Here is a 20,210-nt window from a genome sequence, read left to right on the forward strand (position 1 = left end):
TGGATCTTTTGTTAAATGTTGTTATACAGATGCAATAAACTGCAATAAATATGCATACAAAATTCCCCCTTCTGAATTTATTTTTTTGGGCAATATTACACTGTAAGATTAGTAATCCATTAATATCTTCTGCTGTAGTTTGAAGTGGAGGCTTCTTAAGACACCATATGATGCTGTGTAGTTTGTTGTAGAATAAAGAGCTACATAAATTAAATTTCAAATAAGTAATAGCTCTAACACAAATGTAATGAAAACATGAATATTTTCAACTATAAGGTATGCTATATAGACAAAAACAAAGTCGCTTTGAAGAAATTCTTATTTGGTGGAGATTTGTTTTGCAACACATCCCACTAGATACTGTTATTAGCTCAATTTTTAGAATATTGCATCACCAGATAGTAGGAAAATGTGTCTCTGTTCAAGCCAGCACAGTTCTACTTTATGATCTGGAGGCATTTGAGTAAGAATGATGCGTTCTGAGGGCCCAGCATTGTCCCAATATATTTTCATCGAGGACTTTTGGATAAAAGCAGAAACATTTTTGTCCCATCTTGCTTATCTGACCATATTTTTAACATTAGGGAAGAAAATACTAAAGATATTAGTGATTGAAATTATTGACTAAAAGTATTAAATTAAATTTTACATACATGCCATCGCCTACATCACCTGCTCACTGATTTTCAACTCTCCTCCTAATCTAGTTTCCACATCTCTCACTCTGTCTTTATGGTCTGGGTCATCAACTTTCTAAACTCTGTTTTTACTACAGCTCTGCACATCACCTTTGTTCTTGAAAATCATTACCACTCGACTTATTCTCCATTCCTTAGGCATGTTCTCCAAGACTGTGTTAAACAATCTGGTCAAAAGCCCTCTGTCTTAAACATCTCCAGGTATGTCTTTAATAGCTGCCCCCAATTCTTACTACTCATCCTCTGCACTTCCTGATTCACTAACTGTATTTTCTCCAACTGAAAGCACATGAATAGAAAACAAAGTAAGACCTAAAACTGAACCTTATGGTGCACCACAGGTGATGTGATCTCTAGATAATGAATAGCTGCCCATGGTGACAGTTTTTTTTAATGGTTTGTTTGTTTCTCCCCCCAAACATAAGAATGCCACTTCATGTTCTAAATGATAATCTGTCTCCACTCTCAGTTGTTAAAAGAAGGTAATTGGTAACCTTGACTAGGTCTGTACAGTGCAAGCAATAACAACATTTTTTTTCATTATTTGTATTTTTAATATGTGCATATATATATATATATATATATATATATATATATATATATATATATATATATATATATATATATATATATATATATATATAGCCTGGGAACGCATTTTGGGCCATCCACACTCCAAGTAAAACTGTTGTGTTGTGGATACATACCGGCAAGCGCCGCCCCGCCCACATCTAATGACGCAACGTCCTAATAACGAGTCCAGTGATTGGCCAAGTCCAATCCACAGCGGGGGGAGGTAACGTTTGTGGATGTCTTCCAAACTGACTGAAACGTAAAATGATTCTACGGCTCTTATGAGATGTTGTTTTTATTTGACGTGCCATTCTCCGTGACTGGATTGTAAAGGGGGAGACGATGTCGGACGCCGAATGTGCTCACAGTCCAGACCAGCTGAATAAATTCCAGAAATTGACAGGCCGGCCGCCGCACGGTGTGACGTTAGCAGGTCGGTCAAAAACATTAGCAAGATATGCTAACGACGTTACGCTTTACCTGGACGTTATCATGTTTGTACAGTCAAATTGAGTCTGTGTCATTTACATCAGCTGCTTGTTACTTTGAGTCAGGAATTTTAAACTTTGACTTTACTCGTGATATTTTAAAGCATTACATTCAGGCTAGCAACATCCCGCAATTCTGTTTGATTATCTTTTGATGTGTTGGGTGCGATCCTATCTAAGCTAACAGGAGAAAATAGCACATAATACTTTTGCATAGAGCTTTATCGGCTGCAGTGTGCTACAGTAAATGTTCTAATATCGGCTGGAGTGGATTTCATGGATTTAAGGTTTTATTTATAACAATTTGAAGGTTTAAGCTTTGTGTGTATCTGTGGTTTATGCTGAGGGTTGATAAAATATTTGATGGTTTAAGCGGATCACAGAGCCATGTCCACTAACATGTTTAAAGCTCTTATTAGGTATGTTCTCAGTCATGGAGAGATGTGTTACATCTATATTTTCCAGCAACGTATAGCGAGGATAACTTCAGTATAACCTCTACTGGTCAAAAAACTAAAAACTAAAACCCAAACATATCTGAGCTGATCTATTGTGTGTATAAAATTTTCAAAGAATAGACTGCTCTTTGGTTGCTAGTTATTTCCTCTTATGCCTGTGGTAGATCCTAAGTTGAGATCCTGTATACTTTTGTGTTTTACAGATACAAGCTGGTCAGGAAAGGGAAATTCTGCAGTGCAAAGACCAAAACTGGTCACTCTAACGGATGCTGACATTGATCTACAGAGAAATATTATCTTGATGACTGATAAAATACTTATATTGTAGTTTTATTGCTCATATGAAGTTTTACAAGACAGTAGGAGCAAATAGGTGCCATAGTGTGCCTGAGTATTGATGAAACTACAATGAGTAGAAGATGGACTACAAAACGCACATCCTCCTTCACCACAACATGTTCTGACCCTTTTGTTTTATGGAGGTCTTATAAAAGAGAACAGTCTGTGGAAAAACTCACTGTAGGCTTAAAAAGAAGAAAAATCTAGGGCCAGGTGTACTAACGTCTACAGCAGCACAAAGCCTTCTTTTGACATTAAAAAGCTGCTGGATTTACGAAAGAGACTAAGTGTCAGTATGTGAACAGGAGGGGTTTTTTGAGGCTGGTATTATGCCAAATGTATTTGTATTTTCACTTTCAGGAGGAGAATATTTAAATGAGTCACACCAGTGTAAATTACAAAGTCTTCGGAACACAATTTACTGCAAATTGCACAAACTTTAGTGCTGGAAAAAAAAAAGTTGTGTTTGGAAAAAAAATTGCGTGCGTGTTTAGAGGCAAACCCCATTTGTTGAATCTGTAACTAATAAAAGGTTTGGGGAGTTAAATTAATGCTTAAATGTTGCAATGTGCTATTAAAACTAAAAGGCGAAGTGCGCATTCACGCACATGGGATAGTAACATAGCAACTGAGATGGCTCATCATCTGACTGTAAATGATGTTTTGTGGTCTTTTGCGCATGGTACAGGTCAGCTGTTCCACACAGATTTCAGGTTTATAGGGCGGGACAGTTTTTAATAATGCAGTTCTCCTCTGGATCAATCTTGCGCTGCACCTGAGTCCTAATCATTAGACCCCTTTGCACAGTGCTGAGAAATAACTCTTCTGATAGAAGAGTTATTTCTTATATAAAAAGCATATTCACTTTTATTCAGCCTCGTCTCATTTATCATGATTGCCTTGCTGTTTTCAGAGGAAAAAAAATTATATGAAACCTGAGCTTAAACTGGATTATTTTAGTTAGCAGGCATGCAGCGCTTTGCCTTCCTCTGGATTTTTAAGCCACTAATTTGCATTATTTCTACAAAAAGTTGTTTTTTCTTTTTACTGAGGTGAACTGGCTGCATCTTTATATATAAATTACAGCACATTGTTAGTAAATTACCCTGTAACTGCGGCTTCACAGTAATTTGCCTCAATTAGTATATCTATCCAATAGCATTTAAAAAATTTAATATAAGAAAATAGGATTTTTTTAAATCTTCTGTGTAACTCCTTTCCTCCTCTCTGTTAAGGATTTATGCAACTGCATTAAAATTCGCTCCATCCATCATGTATCCCAGCTGACCTGTTGTAAAAATTATTTATGGTAATCCTAAAGACTGCAATACAGCCAAGGAAATTAGTAATGAATGCTGATTATACTGAACCTTAAGCACATTCTTATCAGTTAACATAGATCATAATCTTGAGCTTATATAGCGTTCTTGGTCTAATGCCTTTACGTTTCTTCCCAAGTTCCAGTAAATGTCATACAACGACTCTTGTAATGCAGAATTTCTCATAGTTATGAATATGAAAGTTGACATGTTATGTATATAACCGGTGGAGCATTAGTCAGGTTGGAGCTATAACTAGTCTTAAGTTCTAAAAAACGTTTGACTTTTTAGATGCATATGCAGATTATACTCTAACGCTTTAATTGATTTGATTGCTGGGTGATATGACCACGGCATATCACTGTTATTACAAGTACTTGTATTACTTTTGGATAATGTTTTTTATATACCTTTTTTTTTTCTGTCAGTTTAAAAAAAAAAAAAGTTTGTTTCATCTGGTAAAGCAGTGTCAAAGTCCAAATCATGCATAAAATTAAGAGCAGCATTTAGCTCAAGTAGTAGCTTTTTGGTATGATGGATGGTACTCCTCATCGTCATTTTTAGGCTTTGATTGTTTATTTTTTTTCTGTTTCCAGGGCATCGCACACCACCTGCCCGCAGTGGGCACCGCTGCGTCGCTGACAACACTAACCTGTATGTGTTTGGTGGGTACAACCCTGACTACGATGAGTCAGGAGGCTCAGAAAATGAAGACTATCCACTTTTCAGGGAGCTATGGAGGTATCATTTTGCAACAGGCTGCTGGCAGCAGATCCGAACAGAGGGCTACATGCCCACAGAGCTGGCATCAATGTCAGGTGAAGCATTGTGTATTTAGTACTTCTGAACATTTTACTAGTGTTTACACATTGTTGGTATTTCATACCCCCACCCCCCCCAAAAAAACCCAACCAAACAAACAAAAAAAAACCCCCATGTATGAAAATCAAATTTGGTGTTGCTGTTTTTCTGCAGCTGTTTTGCACGGTAACAACCTCCTGGTGTTTGGGGGCACCGGAATCCCCTTTGGTGAAAATAATGGCAACGACGTTCACGTTTGTAACGTGAAGTACAAACGATGGTCGCTGCTCAACTGTCGAGGGAAGAAGCCCAACAGAATCTATGGACAGGTAGCCACAGAAATCAGTCGTCCTCCTTTCTGACGACCACATTCAAATTAGAAAAATTTGTACGTAAAATTTTTGTTTCAGTGTTTTATCTGCCATTTCATACTTTCTGCCTCCAGGCAATGGTTATTATAAACGGCTTCCTGTACGTGTTTGGAGGGACAACAGGTTATATCTACAGCACAGACCTACACAGGCTGGACCTGACCACAAGAGAGTGGATCCACCTTAAGCCCAACAACCCTCCCGATGACCTGCCCGAGGAGCGGTATGATGATAGAGGAGTTTAGCATTAGGGGTGGGGGGGATATTTTGTTTGGCAATATTGTATCAATACAGGGAAACCAAATATCAATATTTTATAGAATACAATAAATTTCTCTGCAGTTCACTGCTGTATTATCAGAAACAGATTGGATATAATTGCCACTTTGACCCCATTCAATTGCCGACTGATTCCGTCTTATGTTAACATTTATGGCAGGTTATAGTGACATTGTTGGTATGCTTGAAAATCATTTTGCAAGCAAAAAAGAATTATTAATAATAATTGGGCGACCGTGGCTCAGGGGGTTGGGAAGTGCATCTGTAACTGGAAGGTCGCCGGAATTATTATTGCAGAATCTTAAAAATTACAATAATATTGTATCGCGAGTGAAGTTTTCTGATAACATATCTCTTTCCATCTCTACTAGTATTAAAATGTTAAAATTCCTTGTCATGGTGTGTTTCACAGATATAGGCATGAAATAGCACATGATGGACAGAGGATCTATATTCTGGGAGGAGGAACTTCCTGGACATCATATCCTTTAGATAAGGTACTGTACCACTGAAAGATTTTATATACCCTCAAGTAACTTGTCACCAGCTAAGGTTCCAGCTAAGGAAAATCCATGTCCCTGGTGTATTCATAGTCTTAGTCTAAAGTCTAGTCTTTTTTTGAACTCCCTAGGATTTGTTTAGTGTGCCAATGGTAAAAAGAGAAGAAACAAAACTCTGGTTTTACAAAAAAAAATAAAAAATCTGTACACTACTACTAAAAAAGCATATAAAAATGCTAGCATTAGTCATTGTTTATATATCTGTACTTCTACGCAAAAGCTGATCAGATGATTTGGAAATATTTTGAATTTATCAGTAGAAGTGTCTTCCATCTTGATAATTGTCCAAGTCTGTCATTTTTCACACATGTCACTTTTTAAAATGTTTTTTTAAATTTTTTTTATTTATTTAAGATACATGCTTATAATCTGGAAACCAATTCCTGGGAGGAGATTACAACTAAACCTCATGAAAAGATAGGTTTGTATACTTCACATCATGATTAACTGTAAGCCTGTGCTATCCTTAACAGTAGTGCACTTTGCTAAAATATCTGTGCTTTTGACAGGCTATCCTGCTCCTCGAAGGTGCCATAGCTGCGTGCAGATACGCAACGGTGAGGCCTGCTATACCAAAGAACATATTTCTGTATAGCCAGTATCACTTATTAAGCACTGTAATTTCATACTACATCCTCTCATTCTAATGTTTTTATCTGCTTTTTCTATTGTAGATGTATTTATCTGTGGAGGCTACAATGGGGAATTGATATTAGCTGATCTGTGGAAAATCAACCTTCAGACTTTCCAGTGGAGCAAACTACCAGCAGTGATGCCCGAGCCAGCCTACTTTCACTGTGCTGCTGTTACCCCAGTTAGTACAATACCATTTCTTTGGATCAATCTAAATTTCAAAGTAGCAAAATTACCTTAGTACTCACCAAACTCAGAATATAAATGTATACACAGAAGGTGAAATTACATGTTAGATAAGCTGTCGTGGGTTCCTAGCATATACTATATAAAAAGATGGACAAAGCCATGGTGACGTCACCTTCTGGTTTGCAGATTCTCTCTGTAAAGCCTCTAGCTGATGCATCTGTTTGTAAATCCAAATATGACAAACTGTGAGGACAGTGCTTACAGCAATCTGTCCATCACAGAGGAATGATGCCCTAAAGCGCAGCATGGTTTATCAAACCGTTTTACAAAATATATATAATTTACAAAGTGAATATCATTCTGGTATAAATAAATAATGAAACTGGTTATTTCATTATGTAAATATTTATACTATTAGGAAAATATTTACAGAAATGTTGAAAATGTTGTAAATCCAATAAAAAGCAGGGTCATTTTCTTCTTTAAAAAAAAGAGGGGAAAATATGAGTCTTATACAATCATCCCTATCCTGACTGTTAGTAAATATGAGGTTTTAGGCTTCACATTTCAGAACTTGAGGCTCCTTGACAATTTTGACATTGATGCACATTATTGATCAATTGTGGAGCTGTAGTAACTACAGAGGGAAGGAGTTTACGAGTGATGCCGTGAAGCTATGAGAACGAGTTGTGGAGGCTAGGTTAAGAAGATAGGTAACGATCAGTGAGCTGCAGAATGGCTTCACACCAATAAAGAGCTCTACAGATGCAATGTTTGCTTTGAGAGTGTTGATGCAGAAGTATTAAGGAGGAGGACTTGCACTTTATGGATCTAGATAAAACATTAAGTTATGGTGCCAAGAGAGGATCAGTATTACTGCATGAACCCAGGAGTGGCAGAAATATGAGAGGGTGCTGCAAGACATGTGGTGAGGTGTGATAGATAGTTTCAATGTGTGGATGAGACCAGTGATTGGCTCTAAGCCCCTGATGATGGCTGTTTTTTGTCTATATTTGTGGACATCTAATTTTGTTTTTGATGTTATAGTTATTATATGGAACCGTCCTCTTAAAATAAAAATAAAAAACTGTTGGTGATCCAGAAGGTGCAAGGAGAACCTAATGAAAAGATTTTGTTTGTTACCAGTTGGATAATCAATGATGACATTGAAGAAGTTTAGAAGCCTGAACCTTGTTAAGCTGTATACACTGTAAAATGTACCTTTTCCCCATCTCTTTTGTTTTGTACCCAGGCTGGCTGCATGTACATCCATGGTGGTGTGGTGAACATCCATGAGAACAAGAGAACTGGCTCTCTGTTCAAGATCTGGCTGACTGTGCCCAGCCTGTTGGAGCTATGCTGGGAGAAGCTCCTCAAGGCCTTTCCCCACCTTTCTTCACTCCCCACCATGCAGCTGCTCAACCTGGGCCTCACACAGGAACTCACTGAACGTTTGAAATAGACTTAGCGGAGCAAGAACACGTAAAATGGAAGGGACAGCGAGGAGAGCGGCTCAGTACAAAATTGAATTCACAGGAAGTCTTAGGGTGACCCAAGCCCCGCCCTGCCCTCCCGCCTGACGTAGCCTCGCCTTAAAACCAAAAACAATGGGATGCCTTTTTCTTTTGTTTTTCTTCCTTTTTTTTATAGTTAAAGTGATGAAGAACAGAGTATATGTGGAATGTTTTATGGATTTTACTCAAGACCCTGTCCCCCCCCACTGGTCCCTGCACTTGTGTCAAACTAATACAGTCATGGTTTTCATCAAACAGCTGGAAATGGTTTATTTTGCCCCGGCATGAAGTCAAACACTGTTTTCTCCCATTGTTTGTTTGTTTGTTTGTTTGTTTGTTTTTTGTCCAAATCGGCATTATCTGGTAATTTTAAAAGTTCAGTGTGAATGACGAATGCATGTATATTAAAATGAAATCACTTTTTATGGGGGAGGGTGGGGTAGCTTCGTGAACTGATGTTGCAGTTTGCACATTTTTGTCTTACACATTTGTGGACATTTGGTTTTTTGTTTTTGTCATCTTTAAAAAAAAAAATTCTTCATGCAGAGGCGACGATAGTATTGACATCAGTCTGAAACAGTGGCAGATGGTGGTTTGAACCATGGCGGTGTTTTTTGCACATTTTAGCCAATTTAATACAATTCCCTATCTAATATATAATTTTCATTTCTACTGACCTGTTGTAGAGTTTTAGATTATTGTGAATGTTTTTGTGACTTCCTCACTGGCCTTTTTATTTCACTTTACTCTCTAAGGTTCATTGATCAGCCAATTACAATAACCTTTCTCTGAGCTTTTAATGTCAAAGTGGATCATTGCATAACTTTGACTGTAAGTAATCTTAAATTTCCAGTTTCTCCAAATTATTTTTATATCTTAAAAAACAAAAAGACATGCCATCTGCCTGGGATATAAAAGCATTCAAATCCTAAAAAATGAAATTAGTGCATGCCGTGAAAAGAGTCTTATGTTATTTGTGGTGAATTGCCTAAAACATGCAGAAACACTGTGCTGTTCATTGGCATGTAAGGAAGTTTTAAATGCTGGTTTTGCCTGTGTCTGGACCTCTGTAGTTCCTGTATTGTTCATTATACATCATATTGCAGCCTAGTCTGGAGATGAAATTGAAGCGAGGTGGGTATGTTCAAGATAATTTATTATTTTCTTTCCCTTTTCATTGTGTTTGCTTGCAGGTTTCATTTGTAAACCAAACCATGCTACACATCACTGTGAATTTGGTGCTTAAAAAAAAAAAAAATATATATATATATCTATATATAGATATATTTAAGATGATTATATTTGAATAAAGACTTGATTCTGTTTAAAATTCTACTCCCTCTTTGTTTAAGACACATGATGCACAGGGAGTTGCTTCAGTAGCAGGCTTACACGAACATCTGTTTATACTGCAGTGCCTTTCTCCCAAACTGATATTGAGGTTTGACAAATAGAGGCAGATATTTGCATGTTTAGACAAAATTCTTAGACTTACAAGTAAATTAAAAGTCCCATAATTGCATATTGTGACATGTTGCTGGCCAAGATTGTAATTTTATATCCTGTAATCTTAAAAACCAAGTGTTTAAATAAAATATGTTCATGTTTACAGATGCCAAATAATATTCACCTTCAAAATGTGATTATGACAAGATCCCATATGTATTTTTTAATATACATATGATGGGATGTTGCCAGATGGTTTGGTCACATATGCATGAGTCTGCCTGCATTATTTTTACCTTGTTCCTTTTTCTTCTGCTTTTCCCCCTTTGCTGTTCCAAATTACTGATGCATGATGTCATTACCTGCTCCCCCACCCCCCACCCCCCTTTTTTTTTAATAACATCAAATCGTTACTTTGGGACACAGTTTTACAGGTGACCCCGAAAATGTTGTACACTGGGCTTGTATGAGTGTCGTGTTAAGAGGTCTCTAAATAAAGGCGTTCTGTAAAGAGCTCTCTGTCCCCCCCAGTTTTCTTTCCTGTACTAATGCTTAGCATGACGCACACTAGAATTGTCCAGTGTAAGACTCTTGCATGGATCGTTGCTGCCACTTTTATTCTTTTATTCAAAGTGCTTTTATTCAAAGTCCACAATAGATCAAAGTCATACATCCCTGTATTTGTTGTGTTTGTGAAGCTGAATTTGCCCAAATGCTAGTGAATAACATAACCTCAAAGGCAAAATATCAAAATGAAAAAGCTGAGAGATTAATAGTCAAAATGCAAAAATACAGAAAGTTTTTTTTTCTTTAATGAACATGTTTATTATATCAAATATCAACAAGATATTACAACGATTAACAAGAAAAATACCACAAATTGACATTTCTATTCAACAGCAAAAACGTTTTTAAATTACAGACAGAATTGGAAGACACTATTTTATGTGTATACATATATATAAATATAAAAAAAATCCAAATATTCACTTTAATCTTCAACATGACATTTCTGATCCCACATTTTGTGCGTCTGACCCCAAACCACCAAAGATTAAGAAATCTTTTAATGTGTTTAATTTTCAAAATTACTATTTGGCACATTAACACGAGTGTGGAGAAGGAGCAAAGAAGTAAAGGGCCAAAAGGATGAGGTAGACCACCACTAGAGCCGTGCCTGCAGACAAGACAACGAGTGGATATAAGCAAGATATTTGACATAGGAAAAACTTTGACAAATGCACATATGAGAAAGTCCTTGATAACATCTGATTCGTGCAAAATTAATACTTACATTTCTGGTATTATATCCTGATATTGCTTACCTTGAAAGTAGTCACATTTCCCATCCATGAAGATGTAATTGACCACAATTACACTAAAGATGCTAGCCCAAAGATGAATATCGCTGAACACAAGCATAAAGCCAACATCCTGGGAGGAAAGAGGAAGAAAATAATATATATAGCTTGAAATGTCATAACTGGAATTATCACAAACAAAATAATAATCAATTTAACTTACATAGAATGCATTGAAGAGGATGAGCAGTGGAATCTGGATCATGCAGACCTGCACAGCAATGCAACTTCCCACTTCAAGGCTGCAAAGAGGGGACAAGGAAGGTTTAATATTTTGTGCATTTCCAGTACTCCAGATTAAAATTGAGCCCATCCAGGTGGGTTATAACACACGTGATAATATAACGGGACGATGTTATCAAACCTGAGACTGATATTGTTTTGCAGTGCAAAAAGAATCCCATTGACAATCTCAGGAAGCTCTGGCACCATGGCCAACACCGTGACCCCAATGAAGTACTGCAGCATAAGCAGATAAGCAGTTAACTTCAGTATTATAATATTTGGTCAGCTTTAATACAAGGTTTCCACTTCATTCTACATGCTACAGGTGTCTTGTTCAATAAAGTTTAGAGTTTTTCCTTTACATTTTCCTTATTAAAAAAAAAAAGCAGCATAATAATGTATTGAAATACCTGGGAGATGGAGGAATGGGTCAGAAAGGGCTTAATGTTTTCAGTGCAGAGGTCAGCACAGCAAGCCATCAGCACTGTGGCAACAATCAGCACTCCAAGAGCCCTCCACCGGGACCAGTGGACAACATGGTGACCTGCTTGTAACATCCATACCTTGAGCTCATTGACAGGTTTAACAATAAGTACTTATGACCTTAAACCGTTAGTGCCCTTTATTTCATTAACTTTTTTTTAAAAAAAAAACAAAAAAACCAAAACAAAGAAAACCCCAAATCATTATCATTGCAAATATTAGATTGTAATCTGCTCTCTAGAGGAAAGGCTCTTTCAACCAAATAACATTTCCAGATCTACCCACAGATCATTCCACACAGTCAGTCCATAAGGACATCCAAATATGCATTTTATGAGGTATGATCTGCAATCTTGTTCCCCTCTAAAAGCCAGCTTGCTTATCACCTTTAGCTTGTGCTACATTTTAAATTAGCATCCAGACTTTGCTAAAACAAACAAAAATACAAACTTCTAATTTGCTAATTCTGATTACTGGTCTGCCATGAGAGTCAAATAAAGAATAATGAGTTAATGTTTAATGGCTTGAGGTGCCAAGATCTTGTTGGGCACACACACAATGACAGTTATATTTCATGATTTTTTATTTTAATGCATAAACGTTCAAAGAAAGGCTTTTTTTAAATTGCAGCTGTCATGACAGATTTCTTTTCTGATGTATTAATTATATATTTGAATCATACCACATTAGTAATAGTAATATCACTTTCTCACTGTCACTTAGTAGTATGCATGTGCACTACAAATGGGCCTTATGCTCGACACACACACTTGACACAGTGAGGCCATTGTTAGTTCATGGGAGATGTTAAACAGATAGTGAGACGACTCCTCCTTATCAGGGATGTAAATCCTTAGGTGACGGCCAAGCAGAAAACAAGATCATAATTCTCTCTGTGAGGGAGAAGATTTTAAGGATGGGGCTGAAGGTATAGTGAGATGGGCCAACATGTAAGAGTTCTTTGTCTGCAATGTGTTTATTAACTCCTTCTCCAAAATGCTCACCAGTCTTGCTGGTTGCAGAACTGGTTGCAGTTTTATTTAAGATTTTCCATAACACAGCTGGTTTGCATTTCTTTTTCCCCTAGAAAACAATTTAATGCAATTCCCTTAATCTTCACAGGTTTTTACATGCAAAACTGCCTTATTGCAACACTGCACATGCTTGGTAATAAGGAATGCAATGAGCAATAAGCATTTTGCAATCATTTCACTTTCCTATTCCCCAAAAGATTAAACTGCATGCACAACACACCTGTTGCAACGTGGCCCATGGGCAATAATACTGGCATTAATACATGGTTTGGTGACAAGTAGATGGCCGGTGGTGATTTCACCAGTGGGGTTGGAGGTGCTGGTACCCTCTTGTGTGTACTGACCGTGTGCATGGCCCCCGTGACCATCGCTGATATGGATATCATAGATATGGGAATGGGTCTTCAGTGTGAAGATGAGGCCAATTAGGTATGCAGCAGGCAGAAGGACAGAAATTGTGTACATAAGAGGCCTGCAAAAAAAGAAAAAAAATTATCACTCAAAACAATATCAAGCTGATCGTGTTGGAGAAGTGCTGTGCAATCAAGCATCAAGACTTACTCAATATCGGACAGAATTAAATGGGGCTCACTTTGACTCTGTTGTGAACACAAACAAGATAAGAATGAAAAATCAACAATAAAATAAGATGCAACATGTCGCCCTGGAAAAACCTAAAAGTTGAGTCTTTCCTTTGGACATTTTTAAGTGTACTTACTGAGCTGATCTATAACAAAATACCCTATAACTCTATACAAAAAGAAGAAGCAGCCACCCACCGTGTCATAGTGACAGTTTTTACAGACGAAGGACACAGTGGCATTGCCGGGAACATCGCTGCAACTTTCACACATCAGATTACCAAAGGTCTTTGAAAACAGGGTAGGTGCAAACACACCTAGGGACAATATTGCAACATGGAAGGGGTTTGGACTCAGGTTTTGGAAGAATTTTGTTTCTCAGTTTGTTTTATGCACATCTGCCATCCTTACCTCCAATGGATATGAAGAGCAAAGCTGAGCTCACTCCAGCTGAACGGCTGTTAAATCGTTGCTCCTGGTGTTTAATACCCCCAATGATCATACATATACCCTGTGCAGTTAGAATTTTTATGCAATGAGTACAGCCATCTGCTTAAGACATCTAATTGCGAATATAACCAATGGGCACAATTCATCTGCTCTTACTGGTATGAACAGTATACATCCAAGAAGGGTGCCAGTTAACGCAGCTTTGACAACCTCTTCATAACATTTGGTGGCAGCATGATGTCCCTGAAGCAATGCCGTGATGTAGAATGTCAACTCTGTGATGGAGCCAAAAGTTGCGTTCACCACCGCTCCCACTGCGAAGTTACACTGTGCAGAAATGCTGCAGGAAGTATACATAGATACAAAGCAAAATAAACAAAAAGAACTGAAATGTTATATGTAGTTAAGAGTTTCTGAAAACGTTCAGTGGGATTAACTTGCTACATACTAACACATTAATTCATAAATTCAGAGGCCGCTAACCAGCGAGCCCCAGCTAGTGCCATCTGGTGTTTTACCCATGCAAGCAGGCAAATTTGCTATGGTTGTAGTTGTCAGTGTCACTCAGTTGTCAATCAGAGTGTTTCTTGTCCTGTGGACAGACCTCAATTGCGATAATCTTGGACTGCTGTGCAGCCTCTGAGTTTAAAAATCCTCCACCTGTTGCAGGTTCTGGTTGCGAGCAGGACTATCATGAACAGCTGCAGTCCAAGACTTGCTTCGCTGCCTACTTGTTGGTAGGGAAAACAGATGAAAGGAGCTGGGGCTAGATAGTTACCAAAGGCTAAAAACAATTAAATAAAAAAGGAGTGAAGTTTGAATTTCACCCACTATAATTTTTCATCACTTCAAAAATAAAATGAAAGAATTTTACCTGGCTATTCCCATGCCAATATAATAAGACAGGGGAATAATGGAAATCATGGCTGTAGCAAACTTTGTCTCGGCTCTGAAGTAATTGTTTTCTTTGTCAGCGTAACCAATGATCAAAGTGATAAATACCAACGGAAGCAGGTCTGCAGTGGGCATAGGTTTAAGGACAACAGACAGACAGTGGACAGACCAGCAGTAAAAATACTAGTGGCTATAGTAGAACATCTTTTCTGCACGTCTGCCCTGGCCTGAAAATTTATACAGTTACAGAAATCAGACAGCAGAAGGGTTATTATCATTATAGCTAAGCTATGAAGACGAAAGGCCTATATCATATCTTTCTGAGTAAATACAATTACAACATAGTTTAAAATATTATTTTTCCTTCACAAGACTTTTAGTAAAGTTGACCTCTGGCCTTGACCTTGTGGTCACGGTCACCAAAACGTTTCCTACATTTTTAGCCGATACATCTGTGGTATCAATTCTACAATCCTTGGGTTATCGTGTTCACAAAGTTGAGTGTCACCAGACCGCTCAGCGATCATCCCCCAGGCCTTTCAGGCTGAGGATTAAAAACTGTAACTGAGCCCCTTACTTTATGTCTAACAACTTAAAAAGGATACTGAGGGCGAAAATGTTGATACCGTGGACTGTGTATTTGTAGTAATGCATATTGAAAGCTTGATAACAGCATAAGAGGACTCTGGTTCCACATGCCTGTGTCTGCAAGGGAGATCGTAGAATTTAAAAAAAAGATTCAGTAAACATGCATTAAAATTGATTAGCTCCAACATTAACAAGTTATACACAGTTCAGTTTTGCTGAACTGTTTTGATCATACTTTCACTTTGAGGCCATGTGAAAACTGAAAACTTTTTTTTTGTGATATGGTTCAATTGCTCTTTTAAAAAAGGAACAAAGTGTCACAGACAGCATTAAACACACGCTACCACATTTAAAGCTTGTGGGAAGTACAAAGGATCATGGCTAATAAGGCGGCTGTAAAAAGTAACAACACTGCGGTTGGTATTTTGAAAAGCATAACCATTGCGGTAATGGAGGGGGAAATCCTTCACGCATCCTCTGCCTTGATATCTACAACATCAATCTGTTTCAGTAAATAACCTTGTCCTTTTCCAGTGTGTGGATGTGAAGGTCCTCTGGTGCCATGAGAAGGACGCCGGTTAGTATACGAGCGTTGATTTTTGCTACTGGGATGGTGAAGACCAGCAACCAGGACAGCACACAGGCGAGGCAGTGCATGACAGCCAGGACAGGGTAACCAAGTAACAACCAAATGCAAGTGCTGACACGACACTGTGGAGGCAGATTAGGACTCATGGTCAGAAGCTTACATACACTCGTCATGCACGTGAAAGCCGTGGCAACTTTTTAAAATTCTAATCATTTCTTTGTTCTTTTTCCCTGAGGTTGAATTAAATGTAAACTTCTATAGAAATATTTCAGAACTGTGCACAGCACCACATAACTGAGGTCAGTATGATTTTCTTACCCAGTGCTTTGAAGTATTCTTTGGTGGCAGTTCTGGGACAGGGATCTGGATAGGTGGGGGTGAAGACACTAAGGATGCAGAGTCTTTGTTCACGACAAGGTCCTCACTGTCCATCTCATGAGGAATAACCTCACAGTTTGGAGGGTTCACAGAGAATCTATCAAGTACATTATCAACCTGAAAAAAAATTAATAAATTCTTATTAGAGGATTTTAACTGAATGCTGTCATTAAAACCTATTTATCCTATTAAAAATCCTGATTTTTAAACTTAAAATAGCAACTCTAGCGTCTACACAGTATCAAATTTAGTACACAAATTACATTAAAAGGCTTCATTACCTTCTCAATACACTTCCCAAATGGCCAAATAAAGTACCATGCCAATGTGACACAAACTTTTCCTAAAAGAAGAAACTCATTAGCATTATTTTCCAGATTTACAGAAAACAAGAGTGCTGCAGTTTTTTAAAGACTACATACCATAAGCAGAAGCTGCCACTGTCAGAAACATGACAGCAGAAATGAGGATGTAGATTAACGCTATCCACCAACCAAATAAAAATACATAGCACACATTCCCAAAGGTTACCACTGAACCTGAGAGACAGAAATCACAAACGCAGGTTAGTTCTTTAGCGTAAGAAACACGAATTTGCATGTATGAGCGTGCTGGAGTTAAACAGAGTTCTAATATGAAAAAAAGGCAAAAGGAACCCAGGCGTTCTTGAGCCTTAACAATGCTAAGGTCAGAGTGCAGCTCTTTCATGATCTCCGATTGGTCTTCAATGGGCTTCTCCGTTACACTGGCCTTCCATTTTCTGAAACCAAACTGAAGAAATAAAGGGGTATTATTGTTAAAAAGAAAAACACCTGCAGCTTTGAGTGCGTGTATTACACTCACAGGTTCATAATCAGGGGTGTGGACTCAAAAAGAAAAAGCTTTAGTGTCATTCTGGAGATATTCCGAGTTTTTGTTTTACATGTAGCCATTTTTAAACACAGCTTTACCACAGTTTAGAAATAATGTGAGGGACCAGTTTCGACGGGACTAGAAATGAGCATATCAGAGGGACAGCTCAGGTTGATTGGTCTGGTGACAACGTTAGAGGCAATCTGCACATGTGCCGGGAAGTGGACAAAGTATATTAAATATGGAGCTGTCATGCAGGGGGGAGAAAAAATAAAAATAAAATAAAAAAATAAAAAAGAGGATGACCACATACAAAGCTCATGAATTTGGTGAAAGACATGTAGAGGGTTGGTGTGACAGAGGTGGCTACAAGAAGCAAGAAGCAGAAGAAGAAAGAAAAGACAAAGAAGTGAAACTGAAAAAAGTACATAAATGTTTACAGCTTTATCGTAATAAGCAACCACTAATGTCAGGCACATCATGCTAACACTGAACATATATTAGCCCACTAATCCTCAATCATAAAGTAAAAGCATCTTCTGTAAGGAAAAACTAGCAGACCGTAAATTGCTGTTAACATCTGTATTAAGTGGAGTACGTTTTTTTGTGCAACACAGTAACAGAAGAAATGCCAGGACAACAGAAGAGCTGTTTCAGGCGGTTTAGCAGCGTTTTCCATCCGAGTGAGTAAAACCCCCTTAAGCCTGCATGGATAACAGACTACAGGAGAAGAAAAAGCCCCAAAACACAACCCCATGTTTTTCTTCGTCACTTCTGATACCTCAAACGGCTATCACAGAACCACTAAAGTTTATGGTTACCGTACTAGAAATGAAAGATTCTGTGTGATTACATTTCTAAATTCTTGCCCTAGACTCATATTAAATTTACTGCGAAAGCTGTGCATCCTTTTCACGTGTGTATTTTAAAATGCTTCAAGTCCCTTTTCTTTCCTTTATGAATAAAAAGTGAGAAATTAGATGCCGTAGTATGTAGTAATTGTTTAGCACGTAACCACTGCCCTGATTGAGTGGTTTCCTACCTTGTAGTTGTTGGCCTCCCTGTGTGCCTCCACTTCATTGTCAACTCTGATTGTAGTCCTTGTGGTGCATTCATGCCATCCATCTTCTCCATTGCGTGGTGGAGAAGACCGGGCTGAGGTGACATGCCCCCCTGTGCAGATTAAAAAAACAAAACCAAAACAACTTTTCTACCCTGTTCTAATTTAAACCTCTCTATATTTTAACATTTCACATGTCCATATACACAGAATCTTATAATGCTTTAGCCATGTTGGGAAAGGTAGTCTTGATCATCCAGAACCAGCCAACTAGAGTTATTAAATCCAGTCAGGTATCTGCTACTTTATTCTAGTTTCAGCTAATGTCATATTCACCTCTATGGACACCAAAAAAACATTTTGGGGTGTAGTGGCAGAAGTGGTGTCCAGAAGCATCTGGGGAGGGTGTATCTGCAGGGCCTGTCTCGAGATGATGGGCCCCAACACAGAGCCTATCAGTTAGGGAGAGTTGCCGTGGATATCGATGCTGTTCTTGATGGACACAGGTCTCTAAATATGGAAACATTATAAAGAGCGTGAAGTATGGTTTTCAGAAGAGAACAGCGTATCAGTTCCATTCATAGTGTGTTAGCTGACCGACATGCTTCCATGAAAATGTGTGTGACAAACACAAACCTCCTGAGAGTCATACAGAGTCCATACAAAACCCATGCTCTCAACAGCAATCAGTCAAGACTGATTATCAGTGCATTGCAATGCAGCGCTAAGAATCCTGCTGGGCTTTCAAATTAAAAAAGGAATGCATACTGGTTATGGTTCATGAAAAGCAGTTGATTTAATGGTTGGCAGCCAGTGGAAGGCAAAGATTAAAATGAAAAGAAATTACTGCAAGAAGAAAACAGCAGCAAGTATGTGATTTTTTCATTAAATCAAAACAGAAAAAAATAGGTTAAACGGAGTTAAAGTGAGCAGTTGTTGCCTCTAGGAACGTTACTAAACACCATCCCAAGGAAGCACCATATGACCTACATACATACATACAATACAACTGTGACCATCAGGCTATCCTCCACAACGCTATATGTTTAAACATTAAGGTTTAACAACAGCAACAACGTCGTTTTCAATAGAATTATGACCACAAAAATACAAATTGAAATTAGTTTTAACTTTTGTTTTTAACCGAAAGCGACTTTAAAGAGCACGTGGAACGCAAACTTGACAAAATACTCAAAACGTCATTTTTTAAAAGTCTACATGAAAGGATCTGCGCAGGTGTGGAGGAGCACACGCTGAATAGTTTGGTCTCACCTGACGATGAATCAGCCTCGGATATTCTTGGTAAGTTTTCCACATCACCCGGTAAAAGTAAACAGTTTTTGTGGGACATTTTGGGTTGTTGTTGTTTTTTTGGTATGACACTTTATTCTCCGAGCGTTGCTCCTATCCTGTAATCCTCTGGACTTGACTTCCCTCCCTCTTTATTCTGTGCAGTCCGAGCTGCTATTGGCATTAGCAGTCAACCATTAGGACGAGGTGAAGTGGGCGGTGGGGGAAGCGGACGGGAAACAGCAAGAGTATTATATTTTCTGATATATAAATACAGACAGAGCGCCTAACTTTATTTTATTTTTTCAACTTCACTTTTCTTAATATTATTTTTATACGGATATTATTATGGATTTTTTTCTTCTCCAAATCTCATAAAACCAAAACTGTACTTATGTTAGTGCCCCCATTGGATCTATATAATATATCATATATGGTCATATAATAATAATATATAATATAAGTTATATATTTAATTACTTTTTTATCACTTACCTCGCTTTTTAAATTTTATGTATAAAATTTAAGTTATTTCTTATGGCATTTTTGTAAGTTACTTTGATTCCTACTAGTGTTTACGTTGATTGTTATGTCCATTTTATTCATAGCCTGCGGTAAATTTCAAGAACAGAAGCTGACCCAAAAGGCACATTTCCATTCCAGCTCTTCAAAAAAAAAACACAGTTTCAAAATATATTTAAACCTGAAAGGTGTGTTTTGGTTTTGTTGTCTTAGCTAATTATTGTGGAAAGAAAAT

At 37.8% G+C, this 20,210-nt stretch overlaps 2 protein-coding genes across 3 annotated transcripts; one reads left to right on the plus strand and one right to left on the minus strand.

The window, feature by feature from the left end:
* The first annotated feature begins 1,452 nt into the window (after nucleotides 1–1,452).
* Nucleotides 1,453–10,181, plus strand: klhdc10 (kelch domain containing 10). Its single transcript, XM_085436862.1, has 9 exons — nucleotides 1,453–1,704; nucleotides 4,472–4,693; nucleotides 4,851–5,005; nucleotides 5,122–5,270; nucleotides 5,739–5,823; nucleotides 6,241–6,307; nucleotides 6,396–6,443; nucleotides 6,561–6,700; nucleotides 7,961–10,181. Exons 1-9 carry the CDS (start codon nucleotides 1,614–1,616, stop codon nucleotides 8,168–8,170), a joined length of 1,167 nt encoding a protein of 388 aa, XP_085292988.1. The 5' UTR covers nucleotides 1,453–1,613; the 3' UTR covers nucleotides 8,171–10,181.
* A 472-nt stretch (nucleotides 10,182–10,653) lies between these two features.
* Nucleotides 10,654–19,514, minus strand: cax1 (cation/H+ exchanger protein 1). 2 transcript variants are annotated; one of them, XM_085436719.1, is made up of 20 exons: nucleotides 19,436–19,514; nucleotides 18,500–18,673; nucleotides 18,146–18,276; nucleotides 16,908–17,022; nucleotides 16,674–16,790; nucleotides 16,533–16,594; nucleotides 16,192–16,320; nucleotides 15,804–15,995; nucleotides 15,302–15,395; nucleotides 14,677–14,818; nucleotides 13,959–14,142; nucleotides 13,764–13,863; nucleotides 13,551–13,669; nucleotides 13,333–13,370; nucleotides 13,116–13,243; nucleotides 11,665–11,798; nucleotides 11,394–11,488; nucleotides 11,193–11,271; nucleotides 10,994–11,102; nucleotides 10,654–10,845 (listed from the first exon to the last, which is right to left on the minus strand). In XM_085436719.1, exons 1-20 carry the CDS (start codon nucleotides 19,512–19,514, stop codon nucleotides 10,772–10,774), a joined length of 2,295 nt encoding a protein of 764 aa, XP_085292845.1. In that variant the 3' UTR covers nucleotides 10,654–10,771. The 2 variants fall into 2 exon arrangements, with proteins under 2 accessions (XP_085292845.1, XP_085292844.1); XM_085436718.1 differs by having other exon boundaries at nucleotides 15,302–15,401; nucleotides 16,192–16,368.
* Nucleotides 19,515–20,210: the final 696 nt, after the last annotated feature.

This window comes from Copadichromis virginalis, linkage group LG17 (assembly GCF_057382275.1).
Source record: "Copadichromis virginalis isolate Kocher_CV1m ecotype Utaka linkage group LG17, C_Virginalis_male_GT1.1, whole genome shotgun sequence".
Lineage (NCBI taxonomy): Eukaryota > Metazoa > Chordata > Actinopteri > Cichliformes > Cichlidae > Copadichromis > Copadichromis virginalis.

Excerpts from the sequence above, each read along its gene's own strand:
- klhdc10 (XM_085436862.1), top strand. The coding sequence starts at position 1,614 with ATGTCGGACGCCGAATGTGCTCACAGTCCAGACCAGCTGAATAAATTC. Across the intron at positions 4,694-4,850 it reads AGAGCTGGCATCAATGTCAG|CTGTTTTGCACGGTAACAAC; the intron begins GTGAAGCATTGT and ends GTTTTTCTGCAG. Across the intron at positions 5,271-5,738 it reads GATGACCTGCCCGAGGAGCG|ATATAGGCATGAAATAGCAC; the intron begins GTATGATGATAG and ends TGTGTTTCACAG.
- cax1 (XM_085436718.1), bottom strand. The coding sequence starts at position 19,514 with ATGTCCCACAAAAACTGTTTACTTTTACCGGGTGATGTGGAAAACTTA. Across the intron at positions 16,791-16,907 it reads TAAGGCTCAAGAACGCCTGG|GTTCAGTGGTAACCTTTGGG; the intron begins GTTCCTTTTGCC and ends TCTGTCTCTCAG. Across the intron at positions 15,402-15,803 it reads ACACACTGGAAAAGGACAAG|ACACAGGCATGTGGAACCAG; the intron begins GTTATTTACTGA and ends TCTCCCTTGCAG.